Raw genomic sequence first — 21,579 nt, forward strand, 5'->3', positions numbered from 1 at the left:
TAAGGAGAATACTCTGGGGTTTTCCTTGAAAAAGAAAAAAAAAGTATTCCTTTTAAATTATTTTTAAACAGCAAACCAAAACAACAACAGAACCCCCAAGCTGTGCCTGCTCTGCAGAGTGCCATTGCAGTGTCTCCTCTGCCCTTTGCCAGTCTGTGCTGCCAGGTCTCCACAGACTCTTCAGTTCTGTCCTTCACAGGATGCCTGGCCTTTGAGGCAAATGCTGCACAGGCCATTCCCTGCTCCCGCTGCAGCTCCCAGGCAGACAGAATTAGCCTTGGAAACAGCTGTATGGCAGACAGAGCAGGGGCTGTAGCTATCTGCTAAAATATTAGTGCTTATTTCCAGAGAAGCAGAATGAACCAAACTTAGCTTTCATACATATGAGATGAATTCTGACCTGCAGTGCATGATCCGAAATGAAATCATACAAAAATAAATATTCCAAAGCCTAAAGATCATGGCTCATTGCTCCTGTCTGCAAGCTCTTGGGTCTGGTTGTTTGCAGTGCCAGAAAGAGAGAGTCTCTCTGTCATTCACAATTTTTCTCTTTCCTTTTGAATTATTTTTCTGACCAGTGAAGGCTTCAGGCTGGATTCCACTGTCTTTCAGCAGCTTGGCTGTAATTCCAGCATCAGCTGGAAGCACATGAAGGGTGTAGCAGGCTCACAGGTTTGGCCACTGGCTGCTGTGTCCCATCTAAACAGACTGTACTCATGTTCTGTATCCTCTGAAAACTTCAGACAGCACAAACTCCTCTAGAGCTGCCTGCAACTGGACCATATCCCTGTCACCCAGCTCTGGAAAATATTGGCATATGGGATCAAGCTGACATCATTTAGCTGATCTTAAAATATTCAATAGCCAGAGATTGCTGAAGTAACCACTGCTGTACTCCTGATTACAGAAAATCCCCACAGGCTTTGTCCCCTTTTGTCAACTCTTGTCAAACTGCAGAGCAGGCAACACTCAACTCTATTAATAGGTCTTTTGAATATGATTAATTGGGTTTTTTAATGGGTCAGCTTCTTCCAGAATTTCTCACTTAGTTCCACTTGCAGCTGTCCATATGAGATGCTTTGTTTTCATGGTATCATCTGAAACTCTTTCCTCATTTAATGCACTCTTGTGATTTTTTGGGTAAGATTTTCAGTGGGAGCCTGATTCATTCCTTGTTTTTATTTACTGTTTCTGTGTGCACCATATCATCAAATTGCTTTCTGTGCTATGTGTGCACGTGGCTGTGGAGCACTACAGATCCCTCCCTGACCTGCTGCTTCTCCTGTAATACATTTACTCTGGAGGGCTCTTGAGCCAGTTCTGCAGATGGACCAGCCTTGCTGCCTGTTTGGATAGTTTTGTTTGTTTTATTTTTGATACTGTCCTAAGGTGAAATATTTTTTCATGGTTTGTCAAACAAGATTATGGATTTGACTGTAAAACTATGACTCATCTCAGCCTTCATTTTTCTTATTAAGAATGATCCTGGAGGAAAGTGCAAATGAAAATGTCAGATCTGTCATAAATAATGTAAAAATGACAGCCAGGAGGAGACCTCTCATGGACCCTCTCTGTCCACAGTCACAAAAAAGAAATCAGTTTTGGAGGGCTGGGGCTGGGGTTTGTGCAATTTTATCATTCTTTTACCTTCACTACACATAAGTGTTCCCATCATCCAGGTCTCTAGTCCAAATATCTAATTTTTGCCTTTTAATTTGGAGCACCATATATCATCATTCTTCATTGTTTAGTCTGGGATTAAGCATTTGATCTTATAGCTCCTATTCTTAGTTGATTCTATGAATGTGTTTCATCTCCTTGCTATTTTATTTCCAGAAACAGTGCTATATCCAGAGTGCAATTAAACTGGTAACTCTTTGCTCTGTGTTTTGTCATGAAGCCAATTTTAAAGATTTAATGTCTCAAAAGAGAAAATTTATGGTGGACCAGGAGGAAAAAATTAAATCCTTGACTGTTCTTCAGCACAGGATACATAAAGCTGTTGATAAAGTGTGGTCTGTTGCAGCTGATAGTGTGAGGGCACAGAAATATGTTGCCAGTTGCAAACACCAGATTTCAAGGTCGTGCTCAAATACTGGCCCAGAGATAGGGGTGAGGTAACAATGTATTAACACATGGTGACTGCAAGTGCTGGGAACCTTGAATTTAATGCCAGTGCCTATTGCAACACACAGTGGGAAACTAATGAAAACAAACATTATTCTTTTTTTTTTCTTTTTTCTTTTTTTTTTTAAGGAGGAGAATCTTACTGGGGAAAACCTTTCAAAGATGAATTCAAGCCCAATTTGTCCCACACGGGACGTGGTGTTCTTAGTATGGCAAATTCAGGACCCAACACAAACAAATCACAGTTGTAAGTAGTCATTTGCTTTTTTGTGCTTTTTTGGTTGTCTCTGGACATTGTGTCTCACTCTGTTAAGAAGAAAAATGGCATTTTATGAGCTACTCTAAATGTAAAGTTCAGTAAAGGGAAATATTCTGTTGAGTGGTGCATATTGCAATCAGGGCTAGAGCTGCTCTTAGCCAATCTAAGAGCAAAGCGAAGCATGGCAAGAAGACCTGTGGGTTCATTATATCAGCAAGAACTTGTCTTTTTGGTTGTAATTATTTGAAGTTTTTGTTTGTTTTTGTCAGTGTCCCTCCCCAGTATTTCCCCTATAATTATCATCATTCATCACACCTCTTCATTCTGTTAAAATTTAGCTCCATATTGAACTTTTTGAAGGAATTAGATGAAACATAAACTCTATGGGAATATAACTTCTTTTTAGTCACTTGATTTTAAATAAATGCTCTGTTGAAATGTGTAGACCCAGACATGGCAGAGTGTACAATCTGGGATTGAGAATAACTTGCTTTCCAATGTACAAAAGCAGAATGAGGACTAAAATGAGGGAAAGCTTAAAGATACTGAAGTTGTAATGGCCTTGTTCATGTATAACATTAATATGGGTGTTTGCCTGCAGTCCTTTAAAATGTTCTGTGTCACTTTGAGCCAACTATTTATTGGTTGCTCTGTAAGTACTGCAGTATAAAAAATTGGCCTTTTATTGGGAGCCCCAGGAAAGAGAGAGAGAGAGAGAGAGAGAGAGAGAGAGTGTGTGTGTGTGTTTAGAACTGTGACTTGCACTGAGCAGGGAGGGAGGGAGTGGGTCTTGGTGTTCATGATGCTGAGTGTTAGGATGGTTTGTAAACTCTGCAGCAGTGTGCTTTGCTTTAATTAAACACAAGGCCTTGTCTCAGGGCCTCACATTCTTAGGCTTACTTGGATTCTTAAGCCTAAGCACGTGTGGGGCAGTTTGCTGGATCAAGTTGCTGTACAACTTATTTTGGATTTGGATGTTACTGCCAGCTCTCACGTGCTAAATTAGGGGAGAGTGGAGGCTTCTTTCTTCTTTTTTTTTCTTTTAATAAAAAGAGCATTCTAATAACAACGGTTACAGAGAGCATAAGTGATGTGCCATTTTGAGTCACATCATCTGCTGCTGTAAATGTGACTGTATGTTCTCCTAAAATTTGCAAATGAAATAAGAAATTCCTTTATATGTAAGTCCTTAAGAGAGTCCAGCTGTCCATATTTATAAAGGTTCCTAGGCAGCACTTAAATACATCTCCTCTAGCCTTGGGAACTCTGTGAATTGCTCTCCCCTTTGGTGACAGGCACTACAGGGCAAAGACCTGGGTCCCCCTGCAAGGTGATGCTTGAATAATGCTCAGGGCTTCTCTGGGACCATCCTGAGTTATGTTAATTCTCTTGTCTTTAATTTATTTTGTCTGTGGTGACAGATAAGAAGCTTTCCCTGTATATTTGCTATTTCTCAGGGTTTTTTATTACAATGCTACATAACTGACCATGTGATGATTTTAAGTATTGGATATCCAGCAGTAAAGTGGTATCCCATGTAGGAGTTTGCATTCTGCACAGCATGCCAATGCTTTCCTAGGGCAAGCTGCATCTTAATAGACTGTCTGGAACATTACAGCTGCTCCTATTTCCAATCATATAACTTCCTGAGGCAGTTGCTTATATGGAAAAGTGCTTTTGGAATGCTTATATATTTTTAGCTGTCTCCTATGTAGTGTAACAGATGGAGACAGGGAGGAGAGCCAGCACTGCGTGTCCAGCCAAGACAGGCCATCATGGTCTGCAGACCACACTGTGGAAACCTTTGTCTCATACATTTGTAGTCCAGGACTTCCAAAGAAGCATCAAGCTTTAGAGTAAAGCTTTAGTAGTAAAGGTTGCTTTGGATTAGTGTTTGAGCTCCCATGTTTAAGTTTAAAAGTACAGCCCCCAAAATTAAAAGTCCAATTAATTACTTTTGACACTTCAAAGTATTCTTCTGGGATGTTTGTATCTGGAGCACAAGTGTGCTCTGTCCAGAGGAGAAATAGATCACCAACAGACCAGTTTAAGGGAAGAGAAATGCAAAAAGTAAATATCCAGAAAATAGAAGTTTACACTGGCAGAGGCTGTTGTGTCATGTAACTTTATTTGCTGGATACAAGCTGCCCATCATGCACCAGAAATGTTCTTCCCAAGCAGGAAGCATTCCTCCCATGCACGTCTGCCTGCCCTGCATGAGCTTCCCAGGGCCTGCATGGCCAAGGAGGCACATGCTCAGATTAATTTTGGACTTGCTGCAAGGCCCTACTCTTGGAGAACTGTTTAAAAATGTTAGTGTGATGAAAAGTGAGAAGCCAAAACTCCAGAAATCCAGGTGGAACCCACAATACTGAGGCATGAAAGGTTGTTTGGTCCACAGGCCTTCCAGAGAGGAGCCAGAGAGGGAGAGGGGCTTGGCTTCTCTCTGAAAGCTTTTGCATACACTTTGTGTTTTTAAGCATTTTTAAGCATTACTGGCTGTTGTTGAGGGACAGTGGGACAATGTGGTAACTGTTATATCTTTTTTCCTTCTAGCTTCATCACATTCCGCTCTTGTGCATATCTGGACAGGAAGCACACAGTTTTTGGAAGGTAAGTGAAGGATATTTTGGGCAGCAGCATAGCAGACATTCTCCCTTGTGTGTCTGAAACCTAAAAAGAAGAATCCTGTAACTCTTGTAATTGAACTGGAGCAAAATCCCAGCTCACAATCTAGTTCTCCTGGTCATGAGGAGGTGGGCAACATTGCACCAATGCCAGTCAGCAGACCCTGCCTTTTTTCCCTCCTTTCATCAGTGTAAGTTGCCTCACTTCCCTTCTGTGGGTGGCCCTCCAGGAGTCATGAGCAAAGTAATCATAGTCATGTAATGAACCATGTTAATATTTGTGCATGTTAATTGCTGGGACACAAGAGATTAGCTCTTCAATACTGCTTTCATCCTCTTATGAGCCATCAACTGAAAAATTAGTCATGACAGGACTGTTCTTCATCATGGAATAGAGCTTCTGCAGAGATGAGGTCTTTTGGCTCTTTTTATTCTTTTTTATTTTATTCTTATTTTCTTTTGTTCCTGACAATTATCACTGGTATAAAATCTGTATATTTATGCACACATATATAAAGATACTACCAATGCCCAGACAGTGAGAGAAGTTCATTCCTTTATAAAGAAGTCTCTTCTGAAAGTCTTTTTCCAGTGAAGTTTTCACGTGATAAAGAATAAGGTATTTATTGAAGAAGAAGATACAAAATCTTTGTTATGGTTTGCTCTTTGCTTCCTCTGCAGCAGGTACTTGGTATTTACCAAGTCAAGCAGAGCTGTTCTCAGCCATCCCTCATGCATGGCAGGAGTGGCAATGTTGCTAGCCTGCTGCACTGGGAGTTCCTGAGAATCTTATAATCTTTTTTACTTGTAGATTTGGAGTTTTATTCCTTTCATGGTTCTATTCATTTGGAAGTCAGTAATGGAAAACAGAACCATGTGCTGTTTACTTTGATTGAACGTCATGCAATTGTGCTGTACAGTGAAAGTGATATGTTTAATCCATCTTCCCTGCCTGCAACTTTTTGAGGCAGAAACTGCTTCATTTTAATGGCACTTTATTTTAGTGCTGTTACTTCCAATACTGATTCTTCAATAATTACACTCTTGGAAATGTATTTCTTTTTTCTTTCTCAGGTTTGTCCTAGAAAAATTCAAAGTTCCTTTGTCCTTTTGTGAAAGCAGACAAATAAAGCAAATTCCAATACTAAAAGCTGAGAGCCAGTAATTCTTGGAGGAGTTACCTTATCCAGATCTTAGGACTACTTCAGAACTTCAGCAACAATTTGAGTGCACCTTGCAAAAACCCCTTCAAATCCCCTCCAGTAATGCTGTTAACCTGAGCTGGCCACCTCATCAAGTAAGGTCTGTGTTAGACAGCTCAGCTGAAAATGTGCCTGGTCTTCAGTTCTGGGTGCAGCCTGGTCTCAGTGAGCATGCTGTGTAATCCTCCAGGGTCTTTGCTGAGTTTCCTCAGTGTGCTCCAGTTTTACCAGAATTCACCAGGAAAGGATTTGGAGAGAAGCTGAGCTGTGGTGCAGGGAGTGTGCTCCCCAAAGCCTTCACACTGTGCTGAATATCTCAAGAGAGCAAAATAGCTCAGATGCTGTTTCACACTGTATGTTGCCCTTTAGAGAGGCATTACTTAGTCCAGGTAAATCTGCTTAAGCATATATAACAGAGATTTTTGCAGTTTTAGCAAAGACTGTCTTGATTTGTGAATTGTCTTTGCTGTCTAAACAAAAATCTGAGTTTAGGTCCCAGAGTGAAGAAGTGGTGCTGCTTATATTTTTAGCTAAAATACAATGGTAAAGTTTATAAAAAGTGTTGGTTTAGAATCATATTTGGCTTCCTGCATGAAAACTGAGTGACATCTTCATATGAACACAGAGCAGAGAAATTTTACTCTAATCTGTCCTGCATGTAAATGAAGATCAATTCAAATAAGGTAAAATTAAGATGCTGGGATATATGTATCCCAGTCAGTCTGTATTAACCTACAAGTTGAATTATTGAATAATTGAATTTACCTACAAATTTAATAATAAAAGGTTGATGTGTGTAGCTCTTAAGATCTGTATTTTGTCATCAAAATCCGTCAGCTGTTTTTACCTGCATTGTTTTTAAAGGTCATAAAAGCCAGAAGCTGCCAGAGATTGTACCTTAGTAAAACTCCAACTTCAGTTTGATATTTTAGATCCTGGGTGATTCCAGGATTTGGTGACTATATCTGAGCTGATTATAGCACAATAATGTCTGGGAAGCATATCTAGGAATAATATCTAGGTTTAAGAGCAGAATGAACCCATGATATCAGGATTCTTTGTTTCCATCAGTGTTTAATTGTATTGTTAACTGGATGCTTACTGGCCTGTTGTGACTTTCATGTAGATTTGAGGATTACTTATTTCAGTTAATATAAAAACCTAAATACTCTGAACTGTACTCTCAGCTACTCCTGTGTGACTCTGGTCCATGTTAGTGTCACACAGGTATTCTTGGAGAGCACAGTTTGACTTGTCTAAAACTTTTCAGCAGGCTTCCCGTACTTAGGAGAACAAAAAAGAGTGAAAAGGCAACCATTCCCTATTCCTTTCTTTGTTTCTTTGATCCTTTGTGGGATGCAACATTGAAAAGTGCCTTTTCTGGAAATGCATCTTATTCATATCCCCACTGGTCTGAAACACAATTTTTATGTAGGAGACTCTATAAATGCTCACACCTGGGCAGTGGGACAGTGAAGAGGGGACACGTGTCTGCTTTGGTGCACTGGGATTTTCATGTCTCAGGAGAAAGTGTACTGGGGGACAGGGAAGGACTCGTCAGGACTGTGCTGCTCACCATGGCAGTGATGAGGATGCTGCTTCTGAAAAGAAAGGAGATAATCTGGCATGGCTGGGGAGCCAAAACAGAGAGAGAGAGCAGAATGCCTTCCCTTGGAGGTGTATTGCAGGCTGCATGGATTTCCTGCTCCAACAGAGCTGCCTAGATTAAATTAGTAATTACCATTTCTAGTAATTACTATTTCTTCTGACTTAGAGAATGATGTAATTAACATGAAAACCAACTGGTGGTTTTTGTGGGCTTTTAGCTTGCTGGTAAGAGGTTTAATTTAGAAACTGAGATAATATCAACCAACTGACATGCCTTTGCTCTGCACAGAGGGGATGAGAAGCATTTGCAGGGGGCTGCTGCCTGGGCAGGGTCCTGCCTGCTGCTGCCCTGGGCTCTGTGCCTGAGCCTCCTTCCTACCTGTGCTCTGTGCTGTGACCTGCAGGGGCTACAGGAACACTACAGCCAAAACAGCAGCTAAGCTCAGGTTCCTGTTGGGTGTTCTTTATGAATGAAGCATGTTCCATCCATGTTGTTGTTATGTTTCCTGTTGCAATGGTTCACAGCTCTTGTGGATCAGAGACCTGGTACACTTGCCCTTTTTTAGCAGAAATATAAACATAATCTCTGTCCCTGAGAGCTGTGTAAGTAGAAAAGAGATTGTATATAGATACAGGGAAGTTGTGACAGTGACCCATTCCAACCTACCTTCCACCACCTTTGGAAAAAGAAAGCCTCAGGAAAAAAACAAAATTGCTTCATCAGTGTTTTTTGGGAGCCTGTTCCAAAGCTGAAGGCACTCATAAAAATGTGCATATTTAAAATAGTAGTGGAAAGATCAATAGAAGGAGAAAATGCTTTCAGAATTTTAGGTGAGATTTAGCAGAGCATGGTGGGCTTGAAAATGAGGACATGTTGCAGATAGGTGATGTGATGTGATGTGATGAGATAAAACAAAGGGCAATAAAGGGAGCAGAGAGAAAAGTGTTGTGGTCAGAGTGGCAAAGCTGGAAATTATCTGTACAGCAGTTCTGTGTGTTTATTAGAGCATCACTTGTGTTTGTCAAGAGCTGAGAAAAGAAAGTGGCAACTGAGACAGGAGATGAGTATATCAAGGACAGTTTTCTCTTTGCTATGAGGCTGTACATATCTGCTTATGTGCATAACTTTTACTATCTCTCGAGGTTTCTGCTGCTCATTCTTCAATTCTCTTGTTCCCAGAAATAATGAACAAGGTGGTTTGGGAAACCTCAGGCTTGGTCAGACTGGAGGCATCAGTCAATAGCTGACATGCATTCAGTTTATTCTTCTCTTTTCTTCCCTCCTCTCCTTGCCAGATGCTTTTGTGGAAGAGAGTTCTTCCCTTGGATCAGTATCACTCTGTATTAAGTGATTCCTTAACCTGTTAATTGCTTTCTACTGCAATTCTGTAGACTGGGGCAATGGAAGTAACTCTTGTCCTCTAAAGTAATTAGCTACATAAAGCAACTAGCAGGCATTATTCAGTTACCCAGCTACTGTTATATAACACATTGTCTGTTTCCACTTGCAACATTCCCTGTATGATTTGAATCAGTGAATCCCAGTTGCTTCTAAGCTGGAAAACTCATGTTCTTTTGGCTCTTCTCCTTTAGTACATCTGAAGATTGGAGAAACTGTGTGACAGCAGAAGAGCTGATTGTGTGTAGGGAGACTGACCTAATTTTGCACTGCAGATTCTCCTATCCCCAGACACTGGGATAGGAGCAAAGAGCGAGGTGGGGAAATGAGCCAGGCCTCCCTGTGGAAGCCATGGCTGCACATGAGCACTGGGCTGTTGGAGCTGCATGAGGGCTGCTGTCGTTTCCAAAACAGTTGTATGATCTCTGAACAGGGACCTGTGCCAAGGCAGGGAAGTCCTTTCGTGCCAGGTTCACCTGTTGAGTCTAGTTTCAATAAGCTTCTTTCCAAGTTGTTTTATTTTCATCACCCTTTATTACTGTCTCTCACCTGGTAGATGAAGCCCTTATCTAGCAGAGAGATGGAGATGTTTTGGCTGCATTCTTGTTGTGCATTTGAATTGCTCACTCCACTGCAGATTGGGTGTATGCATAGAAAACATTTCGTCCTGAGTGTACGTGTTTGTGCACGTATGTGTTGTTCCCTCTGTGTGTGTATATAAATGTGTGTTCTCCTTTTTATAAAAATAACCTTTGGGGCAGAATGTGCTTACGAAAGAGCAATTTTTCTTTCTGTTTTCTGTTTGTAGTTTAAAGCTTGTTTAAAAAAAAAAGTCCAGATATTGTTCTTGTATCTTGTATCCTATAATTCTTCCAAACAAAAGTATGAGAAATAGATTCACATGTGAATGTGAATCTATGTGAATGTGAATCTGTCTCTGGGTCTGCAGGGGAGATGCAGTTTTCTTTGGGCAGCACTAACTAAAGTACACTGAGACCTTCATTGGCATATTGCAAATGGATAGAGCCTGCTCTGGATATTTCACTTCTTCATCATGCAAAGGCATTGGCAGTGGTTCTGAAGCAAGGTTACTGCTTTACATAAAGAGGCCTTAACAGGAAGAAAGATTTTAATAACACATCTAAATGTGAAATGCAAAGATTTCCGGTGCTAATTCAGCCAGCTTTCAAGAAAACAGAATTGCACGAGTAAGGGCACATTTTTGTTTTCATTCCTATGCTAACAGAAAAAAAATACCATAAATGTACCTGCCTTGTCGTTCATGCTTAAATGTAATGCAACATTTATCAAGCTCCTCTAAAAATACAAGCTGTCTCAGGGTTGCTGAGCTAAATATATAGCTGAGATCATAATTTCTCTGTTCAGCATCTACTGGAAGCACACAGCAAACTCTCGGTTCCACTGGGTGTTCTGCTGTGAATGGTGTCTTGAAAGTGTCACCCTTTTCACTGCAGGGTGTCATCTGAACACCACCTTAAGCCTCAGCCAGTTTAGGACAAAGCATGTATGACACCTTAGAAAAGGAATAGAGCCAGAAGCAGTGGAAAAGGTTAAACTTGTTTATGCACTTCTCCCCTCCCTGCCATGCTGGCTTCCAACTTGGCAAAAGTGACATTGCACGAGACCAGACAACACAGTGTGGACAGTCACTGTCTGTGCCACATGTTTAGCATGTGTAAAGACTATAAAGGGATGTGAGTCTGAATTTCTGGAATCTGGATTTTCTTTTACTGAAAATTTTGTACAGATTTCCTTGAATATTACGATAATATTAAGTAGTGGCTCACTCTTTAGAGGATTTTTAAAATGTTTTTATGTACTGATCTGATGATCTTTTCTACATAAAATTTGTATGGGCTTTTTACTTGGCCCAAAATATGTGTTGTTGGGCAGGCAAAGAATCCCAGAAACTTCTCTGGTGTGTTGGTTTCCTCATTCACTGAGGAGCAGTTGCTGTGAGGGATGCCAGTGCATGGGCTTTGACATATTATATCTCATCAAACTGATTTTAGTGCTGCAATAACATCATGAGATTTAACAATAACAACGTGTAATATTTCAAGGGCCTGTGTATACCTTGTCTCTTAGATCAGAGGAAAGCTTGCAAAAGCCTTCACAGTTTGGAATATTCAATTTCTTTTGCATCCAGCTCTGACTGCCAGGTTAGTGTGTAGTTCAGTTTTTACTGGTTGGGTGATGCTTACAATCAGACCTTGTCCTTTTGTATGTTCATTTTTAGTGGTCAGATACCAGCCTCAGCCAGGCCTGACCTTGACAAAGCTCCCAAGTGCTCCCTGAACAAAAGTGACTTGTAGATTATTTCCTGTCCCTCTGCTCAGAGCTCTCTCCTCTGAGCTGGTGGTTTGTATTCAAATTAGTTTTTATTTTTTATCAGTATTACAGCAGTGTCTTTATAAAGACAAAAACATATATTGAGAGCTGATTGTGCTGACAGTGTAGTACACAGAGATACTCTGTGCAAAATGTTGGAGAATGGAAGGGAGAGAAAAGGAAGCAATTTTCCATTTGAGAGACAAGAAGTGAAGAAGAAAAGAGAATGACATGCTCTGCAGGCATAACAACTTTGTCTTCTTCCCCCTTAGCCCTTAACAGTCATGTCAAAATAGACTATTTAGGTCATTTACTGATGACCTGTGAATGCCATGTCTATCACAGCCTTTCAAAATGTGCAAGTGACAAAATATTACCAATAAAGTTTAATTACAGAGCAACTGAAGATCTGGTAGCATCAGTAAAATGCATTAGGGCTAATATTGTGGGAGGTCTAGCTACGGGCTAAGGGATTACTCAGCTGAGATTGCCAGTGCACAGCTGATCTGGCCATTTCAAATTATCAGAAACCTAATTAAATGAAAACATACAAGCAGATAATGAGTGAGCTGTTGGCTAGAAAATCCTCCGATATTAAATCAGAAGTTTCCTTTGGGGCAGTTAAAATACAGGGAATATACCTTGGGCTGGGTGTTAATCACCAGTATTATAAGTCAATCTGATATTGGCCTGGAGGGAGATTTTAAAATTGAGTTTTTGTTATGAACTTTCCAAAGTTCATACGAGGTCCTCAAGCCCTGTGCAGCCTCCCCCAGTCTGCTCCCTCCAGTCACAAATGACTGAGGCTGTTCTAGGCTGCATCCCTGGCTTTTAACCTAAGAGTCACAGCCTTATTACAGAATATCAGCAGGCCCTTGGGGAATGGAGTTGGGAGCAGCACTGAACCATGAGCAAGCACAGCAGGGCTGGGGCAGGGTGAGGACACCCTCTCTATCTCAGGTCCCTCTCTGTGGTGGGGTCTGTCCTGTTGGTTGGGGTTACAGCCTGTCCCAGCCCACGGGGTGGCACTGAGGGCACTGGGGAGTGCTGTAGGAAGTGATTTCTCCATTGCATCAGCTGAGACCATGGCAGGGGAGAGTCAGAGGCCTCTCCTGGTGCTGGTCAGGCAGACCCTGCCATGCTGGGACTGGACAGGTGTCTTTGAGAGGGAAATACCCTGGTATGAGTGTATAAAGTGTATCAAGGCGATTGTGAATATCACGTGGGTTTTGGTCAAGGAATTGCTTATTTCTTTGATATGAAAGCAGAGTTAGGTGATAAAATGCTCTACATATTCCACCAGTTTGGTATCCTTTTTCCCCACCAGTTTGGTATCCTTTTTCCCCACCAGTTTGGTATCCTTTTTCCCCACCAGCTTAATTTAATTTGATTTTCCCCCCTTTCATCTGCCCATCCCTTGCCAGCCTCCCTGTGCTGGTGCTGCAGTCCCAGCAATAATCAGGCTTCAAACAGTTACCCCCTGTGGAAGCTGGGGGATTGCTGGCTCTTGGCTTGCCCTGTCCCATGGGCAGCCCTGAACTCCTCAGTGGCCAATTCCTGCCCCTGCTGCTGATCTCCTGGCCCCAAACTCCCTGGCTCCTGGAGCAGTGTTTTTGAGAATTACAGCTGCTTCTCATTGTCCCACAGCTGTTAGTATGGGCTGTATTTTTGGTTCCTGGCCATGTGGCTTGGCTCTATTAAAACAGATGTTGTCCAGCTACAGCCTGCTTTGCTAATGGATCTGGATCACTCAGCATCAACAGCCTGTCTTCCTCTTTATTTACTGCTCTTCTAAGAATAGCTGTTTTCAAATTTAATTGTGGATGATGAGGTGGATAAAAGTGTTAAATACCCTGGGACCAAGAGCTGATCCCAGCAGGACCCCTCTGAAAACATACTGACTCAGTGGTTCCTGTTTAAAATTAGATTTTGACACCTGTCAGCCAATTTTTTATTTCATGTGTACTGTATTCAGTTCATAGCATTCTGGTTCCTCAATCAAAATATCAGCCGCCTTCCAGAAGTCTGTTCTGTGGACACTGTTATCCCTGTTAGCCACATCTGTTGTCTCAAAGATAGAAGGTTGTTTGACAGACACTGTTTCCCACAAAACCTTGTTGATTGCTGTTACTTATTTCCTTTCTTTCTTAATCATGTCCTGTCTCCGCTATTCCATTATTTTGCTGGGATAAATGACAGGATGACAGGATTATAATTATCTGGGTTTCCCCATTTATCCTTTCTAAATATGCTTTTCTAGAATGTTCCCATTGTTCCACACTTTTTTTGAAAATAAACATGTAACAGTCCAGAAAGCCTTCAGCCTTAAACATTTTCAAGCAAGTGTTTGGATATGTTGACTTGAAAAGTGAGAAGCCAGGGATCTAAGGCCCTGCTAGGTGAAAACTGCTTTGAGAAGTGTCCTGACCTTACCCTGTGGCTGTGACTTGATGCTCTGCTGCCTTCCCAGAGCCCTCATGAGCTCACAGTCATGTTTTTGGTCAAGGCATTGCTTATTTCTTTGATATGAAAGCAGAGTTTCTTCTGCTTTCTTCTGGAGGAATCCTGTGCTCTGTGTTAGTGGTATGAGTGCAGACAGCTCTGCCACTGCTCTCCTGTGCTGTAGTTACCATTCTCTTCCCGATAACACTCTTAGGTCTCATATACTCTTGAAAACAAAGAAGAAGAAAACATTTGTTCTTCATCTGGCTGGTTTATGTGGCTGGTTTATGTGGCTTTGCTTTGCCTCTGAGTGTTGGGCTTTTCCATGTTCTGTTTAATTTTAAATTCAAATCCCATATTTGAGGAAAACATGCTTATCTTCCACACTGAATGACATCATTTAGGTCTTCCAAACACAGTTTGCTGACTCCTCTCCCCCCAAACATGATGATTTAAAACTCTGCTAGAGTAATGGACATAAATGAGATATATTAAAGGTTAGGATGTAGGAATGTTTTGAGTATGTTGTGACAATTGAATAACATGTCTTTCCTCTTTTAGGGTGGTTGGTGGCTTTGAAACTCTGACTGCAATGGAGAATGTGGAAAGTGACCCAAAAACAGACCGTCCCAAGGTGTGTGTGTGAAGCACTGGGGGCAGTGGCCTCACATGGCAGTGCTGGTCACTCTGCTGACACTTCTTGGAACAAAAAGAGGTGGAGATGGCACAACTTAATCAGCAGATGGAATAACTGTTCTTCTCTTCTGCTTCCAGGAAGAAATAAGAATTGAGACAACGACCGTTTTTGTTGATCCCTATGAAGAGGCAGATGCACAGGTGAGGTTGCTTGGTTGGTTGAGGTTTTTTTGAAAGGCCAAAGCTTTTCTGGAGAGAATTTTACAACTTAATGCCTTTTCTTTGCACATGGGCAGCTCCCTGGTCCATCTGGTTGCCAGCTAAGATTAAGCAGCTGCCATTCAACATTACCTTTTTGCCAGGATCCCAGTCACTCCTTCAGTGGAGAGTTACTCTTGTAACTGAGTCTGGCACAGCTCCCAGTCCATCAGGCTTCTGATGGGTTCCTTTCAAATGCCTCCAGTAGCTGTGGGTGGCTGCAGGTGAGAAAGAGTTTTGCTATAATGGCTGCAGAGAGCCTGTTTGTAGTGGCCCTTGAGGGCTGTCTCCTAAAGCCTGCCCTGTAATCTCAGCCGTGCTGATTGCTGGTTTAGAGTGCTTTAAAGCTTCAAAGAATTGTAGACATTTTCTCCTTATTCTGCACTATCTCTTGCAACAGATTGCACCCTTTGCTTCCCACAGGTCGCTGCTGAAAGAGAGAAGTTCCAGCAGGAAGAAGAAGCAGCCAAAATAAAAGCTGAAGTGGTCCCACCAAAGAAAGAGGTTCAGACTCCTAAAACTTACCGGCAGGGGATTGGAAAATACATCAACATGGCTGCAGCGTAAGTTCCCTGTCCTTCTGATTTTTGCTGAATATTTTAGGTGCCTTTCCTGCTGGATGCTGGCCCTGTCCAGTGCCATTGTTCAGATGTTCAGACACCCTCATGTAGTCCTAACAGTCAAGAGATTACTTCAGTTCTGTTGTTTTTCAAGGTCACACATTAACTGAGCTTCTCTTTTAGCCTTTGAACATGACCAAGCTGGTCTTTAAAAGCTTTTGCTGACTTCAGAACTGTAGATACATTTCCAGAACTCAGAAGTCTTTAAGGAACTGTGCTGTGTCACTTCTACACCATCTTTTATCCTCTTCCTTTTCTGAAGCTATTTCTGAAGGCCATGGTCCCACAGACGTTTCTCTTTTAGCAACTTCTGCCCTGCACAGAGTAGCTGCCCCAGGCCCCCGTCAGTTTGCTGCTCTGGTTCCCTGTTCAGCCACACAAGCAGCTGTACCAGCACAGCTGAAATGGCTGGAAAGGGGAGCAGGCTCCCAGGCTTGCTGTGGGAGCACAGGGCAGGTAGCTCCAGGGTACCTGGCTGGTTGGACAGGCTTATCCTAAAGCATCCTCTCCCAGGCACCCTTTGAACCCCTGTCAGGATTGGCAGCACTGCTTTCTTTCATAAGGACAGCACAGAATCCTGGCTGAGCAGCAGCTTAGCATGTGTTTTGGAAAAATTAAAATAAATGCCTTCCACTTGATTTTTAGCAGACTTCTCTAAAAGCATTTGCAAAAATGCTGTTGTCTGTCTGCTACATAAAGGCCTGTATTTATGCATACACAGATCTGGGCAGCCATTTAATCAGCCTGTGTGTGCCTCTGTGACTTACAGGCATTTGCATAACTGTGAGAACAGAAATATGTTAGCTCAGGTAGGTCAGTTCAGTGTGTCAGTGAAATTTTTCAGTTGCACAATATTGTGTGTCCCTTAAAATACTATGTCCAGCTTAAAACTGCTGACACACTGCACTCTTATTTACAGAGGAAATCCAGCAGTTGTGGCTCTGTGGAAAGGACCAGGTAGTATAGAAAGGACCTTCAGACATTGCAGCCTGCTCTGGCAGATTTAGAGTTTGGTGTTCTCCCTATCAGCTACTGATATCTGACAATAAAACTACAGCACATGAGCTGGTGGCACAGCATTCCCTGGGGTTGCAAGCTCTGCTCAAGAGAGGCTGATGATAACAGCAGCAACTGCAACAGGCTGGGTTCAAGAAGCAGGAAAGATTGGAAGAGCTCTCCCAGCTGCTTTATACCTAATTCCCTGTAAATCCTTTTGCTGCCACAAGTGCAGGTGAGAAGCTGTGGGAAAACTCATGGCTCATGTTCTCCTGACCATGCTAAAAGGTACAGCTGTTAAATCTTCAGCTCTGGCCTGGAGAACTTTGTATGCTTTGAACACATTCCTGGGAGTGCTCAAAGCCTGATTTAAACCATCCCAATGGACTCATGCTCCCTCTTTTTGGGCCTGGCAAAGACCCCCAAGCCATGCTGGCATGGAGCTTGCACTCCTGTCTAGTTGACAAGGGATGAGCTGACTCCAGTATAGCTGGTGCTGGGAGAGAAGAGGCAGAACAGGCATCCAAGCTGCCCTGGTCCCACTGGCAGTAAAGACTCCCTCAGAGTTGTTTTCATTCTGGCTGCAGGAAGCGCAGTGTGGAGGATGATGGGCCTTCAACCAGCACAGCTGTGAAGAAAGAGAAGAAGAGCACAGGCTTCGGGGACTTCAGCTCCTGGTAGCAGCATGGGGAGCCCAGCACTGGAGCAGCACAGCGCAAACAGGAGCCTCCCACGTGGCCCCAGAGAGCCCAAAAGCCAGTCTGTCCTGGGGAGGGAAGGCACCAGCCTGCCCTTCCACTGGCAGAGAAAATTGCTGCTTTGTTGAGGCTGGTTAATGTGGCTTTGTTTTCTAGAGAGCACATTCCCCCACTGCATCTTCCTCGAAGGCTGTTTTGTTGTTGTTTTGCAAAGCAGGGAGCAGGCAGCCCAGCTCCCCAGGGATCAGCTGGAGCCTTTCTCTGCTTGGCTGGCAGCAGCCCAGGCAGAGCCCAGCCTTGCAGGGCACTACTGCAGCGAACAGCTACAGTGGTGAAAGAGCTCCTTTTACAGGTAATCGTTCCCAGACCAGCCAAGTGTGCCAAGGGAGGGAATGAATTCAAGTGCTGGGAAGCTCCTGTGCTGCTGGAGAGCTCTGTGGAAGGGCTCCAGCCTGTCCTGCCCTTACCTTCCAGCTGCCTCCTGCTGCTTCTCAACAAGGACCAATTCTGTCTGGACTGACTGCTGTCATCTGAAGGGCCTTGCTCACTCCAAATGAGCCCTCTATGTACCCGTTAAAGCCTCCAACAGCCTGGGAAGCTGCAAATCTACATGGGGAGCCCGGGGCAGCTGCACCACTTACTCCTCCCTGTGGCTGCCCTTCCCTGAGCCAGTGGACAGCCAGAGGTGTCAGGATGCACCAGTTCATACCTGCCCTCAGGTGCTAGAAACTACAGCCTTGAGCAACTGAGCAGGAATAAAAACAACTCTTCTGTTTGTTTTTTTAACACCCATCCCTAAAGCCTGGTCTGTGCAGGGTAGAACACCCCATAGTCTGCTCCAATGTCAGGCTTCCCATCATTAGGAAAAACCACATAATGTAGCTGACAGGCATGTCAGATATTTCCATTACATAACCACAAATTATTAGGAATCTTAATAAAGGCCCTATGGGGTAAAGATATATCAGCCTGTGAAGTTTTAATCCCAAAGAATCTATGTGTTACCATAACTTAGACATAGCAGGCTAGATCCTGAATATAACTTTTCAGTTCATCTTAGGTGTTTTCAGATAAGAGAAATGCCCTCTCTACCTCCTGTGTGGCTGAGGAGAAAATTTTGTAATCCCCTTTGGAAGAATACATTTGTATCAGTGGTTTCATTCTTTAAGAAAAGACTCCATTTATAGGAAATTGCTGTAAAAACTTTTGGAAATATTTTGCATTAAATGCTTTTATTTTCTTTTGAGTGCTTGACTTTGACCGTTCAACTGTTATTTCCAAGATCACAGCACTGCAAACTTGATTGTTTTACAAGGAAATGATTCATTCCTGCTTTTTAAGATGCTCATAAGGAATTCTGGGATCTCTGCGGATATGATCACATCTTTGTTAAATTATAGGAAGTTCAAACTAATTTGAAAGAATAATAGGGGGAGTTTGTTTTGCAAACGTCTAAGTTTGAAATAACACATTTGATTACTGGAACAGGGGATTTGATGGTACTTTCCTAAAGCTGAGTTTCTTCTGTCTTATTGGAGCCCTTTCATGATAAAATGTTATTGATCCCCTTTACCTAACTCAGCATACTTCAACACACCTTTGAGTAGTCAAGTTCACAGCATTGCTAGAGCTGGGATAGGCAATTTCATTAATCCATAAGGATAAAATGCTGGTTTTGTACTAGATTAAAATGGAGATTATTATGAAAGGAAGGAGATTTTTGATTACAAGGAAGGCAGCAGAGGTGTGGCAAGGGCTCCCATTTCAGCAAGTCCTTGCTGCAGATTGATCCGAGGGGCAGCAGGCTGTAGAGATAACTGCCCACTTTCCTGTTCTCTTCCAGCTTTTTGTTAGAGCTCACTTCAGTCCCCAAAGGGGCACTGCTGTTCACAGTGCAGAGGGACTGCTGCCCTTCCAGGCCCTGCCTTTGCCCTGCCCCTGTGCTTGCCATTTCCCACCCTAACATCAGACACGAAAGAAAGAACGATTTCCTGGCTTCTAGGAAGGGCTGAGTGTGACCTTTTCAGTTTTGCTCCAGGCAGGGGTGAAGCTTTCCAGCCATGGTTCACCTCTGAATCTGGATGCAGCTCTCTGGCTATTCCCAGCTGCAGTCAGTGGCTCTCAGGCTGGGGGACACTGGCTCTGGCCCATCCCCAGGGTGCTGCTGTGGCCCAAGGGTTTGGCCAGTGCCCAGTGTTGAGTCAGCAGCCAGACACTCAGGAGACTCTGTGGGGCCAACACTGTTCCACCACAGCCAGACCCTGCAGTGAAGTTCTGTCCTGCAGAGCCCTACCTCTGATCCCTCCCACACACCTAATTTTGTGTGTTCAAGTAAATTTCTTTTTAATTTCAACTTCCCTTCCAGTGATTGGAATCCACAGGGCCAGTGTGACACAAGCTCTTCTCTGTAAGATGGCAGGGGCACAGAGAGCAAGGCAGTGGGCTGTATCCCTCCTTTTTCCAAAATCTGGCTCTTTGCAGGGTGACTTGTGATTTCCACTACCTGAGCCAGGAAAGGAGAGGAAGGAGACTGTACTGAAATCTTTTTTTCCCTTTCATCACTTGGTTCTCCAGCAAAAATGGTGTGTTAAGGGAATACCCAGCCAGCTCCTGCTGTAGCCAGAGGGATCAGCAAGAATTGTGCAGCCTGACTATAGGAACTCACTCCTGGGAACCACTGTGCTGTTTGTAAGCACATTTTTACATTCTTTGACACTTTTCCAGTAAATGTGCTTAGAGAGAAAAAGTAGGATTTTAACCAGGGGCTGAAGAAACTTTTGTCGGGCCTTGACTAGAATAACACCAGCCCTTTCACACTTTGCACTGCTCCATACCTGAGTTGTTCTGCTGAAAGGCACTGGGTGACCAGTGAATTCATTGTTTCCTGAGATCTGGCACCATGGCAGAGATCAAAACACCCTTGAGAAGGCTGTGGTGTGTGGTGGGGCTGGCAGCCGGGGCCAATTATTTCCATATACAAAGAGGAGGCTCATGGGGGACTCAGCTCTTCACCTCTGCTTTTTCTGGCATGAATTCAGCCTGGCCCCTCAAGGAAAAAAGTATTGTCTGTGTGAGAAACAGCACAGATTGAACAGTTTTTCAAGCCAAGTAGCTGCAACTCTGTTACCATATTTACCAAGAGAAAAAGCCAAAAATATTATTGATTTGGTTTGGTTTAATTTTGCCAGTTCCCTGCTGGTTTGAATGGCTGCAGCCCAGGAGTTCAGACTACCAGTTGCTCTGCTTCAGCATCACATGATTGATCATGGTGGTTCCCATCTCATGTGGGGCCACAAACTGTGAGAAGTCAAACTGTGTTTGAAGGTCTCCAAGGAAATCCTGCTTTTCCTTCCATCCCTTTTAAGACACAGCTGAGCCCAGCACGGGCTGCGAGTCACCTCAGCTGTTGGCAGAGTCACAGGCACGGCCGCGGCCACCCTGCAGGTGGAGGGAGCAGCTGGCGGATAAACCTGGGTTCTAAGTATCAAATACTTCTGGGATCCCCCTGCCACCGATGGCCAGCAACGCTTGGAAGGAACAGGATGTTGGAAAGCTGGCACAGGAAGCATCTTTTATAAGCAAGAGGAGGGGATGTGCCAAAACACCCCCCGAGTTTCCATTCTGTTTGCTTTGGAGGAGGCAAACAAACCCCCTCAGACGGCACAGGAAGAGGCGGCAGCGCCGGGCCCGGCCGGGTTACAGCCCGGCGGCGCGGCCGGGCAGCTCTCACTTCCTCTCTTTCTTTGGGAAGTGTATTTGTTATCACAGCCTTGTGGAGGATTTAACCGGCCTGTGCTGGGACTGTGGGGAGGGGGCCAGAGCCATGGTCCGGGAGGGACGCTCCCGAGAAGGCGCACTCAGCTGTTCGGGACAGAGCTGGTGGTGGCGGGACGATGGCGGGAGAGCTGAGGCCAGCGGAGCCCCCGCGGTGAAGCCGTGTGGGGTTGGCCGGACGCCATTTTGAATCAGTGCCTGAAGCCCTCAGCCCCGGGCCACCGACCCTGGGGGGCTGCTGAGGAGTGGGGGCCGCGCACGGAGCCTCGGCAGGGCCGGCACTGACTCAGCCTCCAGGGAGCTCAGGCGCTGCAGCCCGGTGACTTCATTCTCTAGAAATAGCAACCGAGGAGGAACCATCTCTGTCACTACGGTACCCATACAGACACTCAGCCAATAATGGCTCCTTGGCTAAAATGTATGTTCCAGAAAAGGCACCTGATTCCCTGCGAGAGCTTCAAGGGAAAATGACTCCTGCAGTTCCCCTGGTTGCAAAGTAAAGCAAAGCCATGGCAGCAGCTGGCTGGCTCAGGTAACAGGGGCCCTCTTACCACTGGTGAGTTGAGTCTTCTGAGGTTTCT

General features: G+C 43.8%; 1 protein-coding gene across 1 annotated transcript in view; it reads left to right on the top strand.

The window, feature by feature from the left end:
- PPIL2 (peptidylprolyl isomerase like 2) overlaps positions 1-18,470 on the top strand; it is a 68,350-nt gene extending 49,880 nt beyond the window's left edge. The window contains exons 15-20 of the mRNA XM_071445421.1: positions 2,257-2,374; positions 4,943-4,999; positions 14,578-14,650; positions 14,791-14,853; positions 15,334-15,473; positions 17,114-18,470. Coding sequence (XP_071301522.1) covers positions 2,257-2,374; positions 4,943-4,999; positions 14,578-14,650; positions 14,791-14,853; positions 15,334-15,473; positions 17,114-17,207 — 545 coding nt within the window. The 3' untranslated portion in view covers positions 17,208-18,470. The remainder of the gene's footprint in view (positions 1-2,256; positions 2,375-4,942; positions 5,000-14,577; positions 14,651-14,790; positions 14,854-15,333; positions 15,474-17,113) is intronic.
- Positions 18,471-21,579: the final 3,109 nt, after the last annotated feature.

Source organism: Agelaius tricolor, unplaced genomic scaffold (genome assembly GCF_023055355.1).
Source record: "Agelaius tricolor isolate 1412-34295 unplaced genomic scaffold, bAgeTri1.0.p SCAF_20, whole genome shotgun sequence".
Taxonomy (NCBI): domain Eukaryota; kingdom Metazoa; phylum Chordata; class Aves; order Passeriformes; family Icteridae; genus Agelaius; species Agelaius tricolor.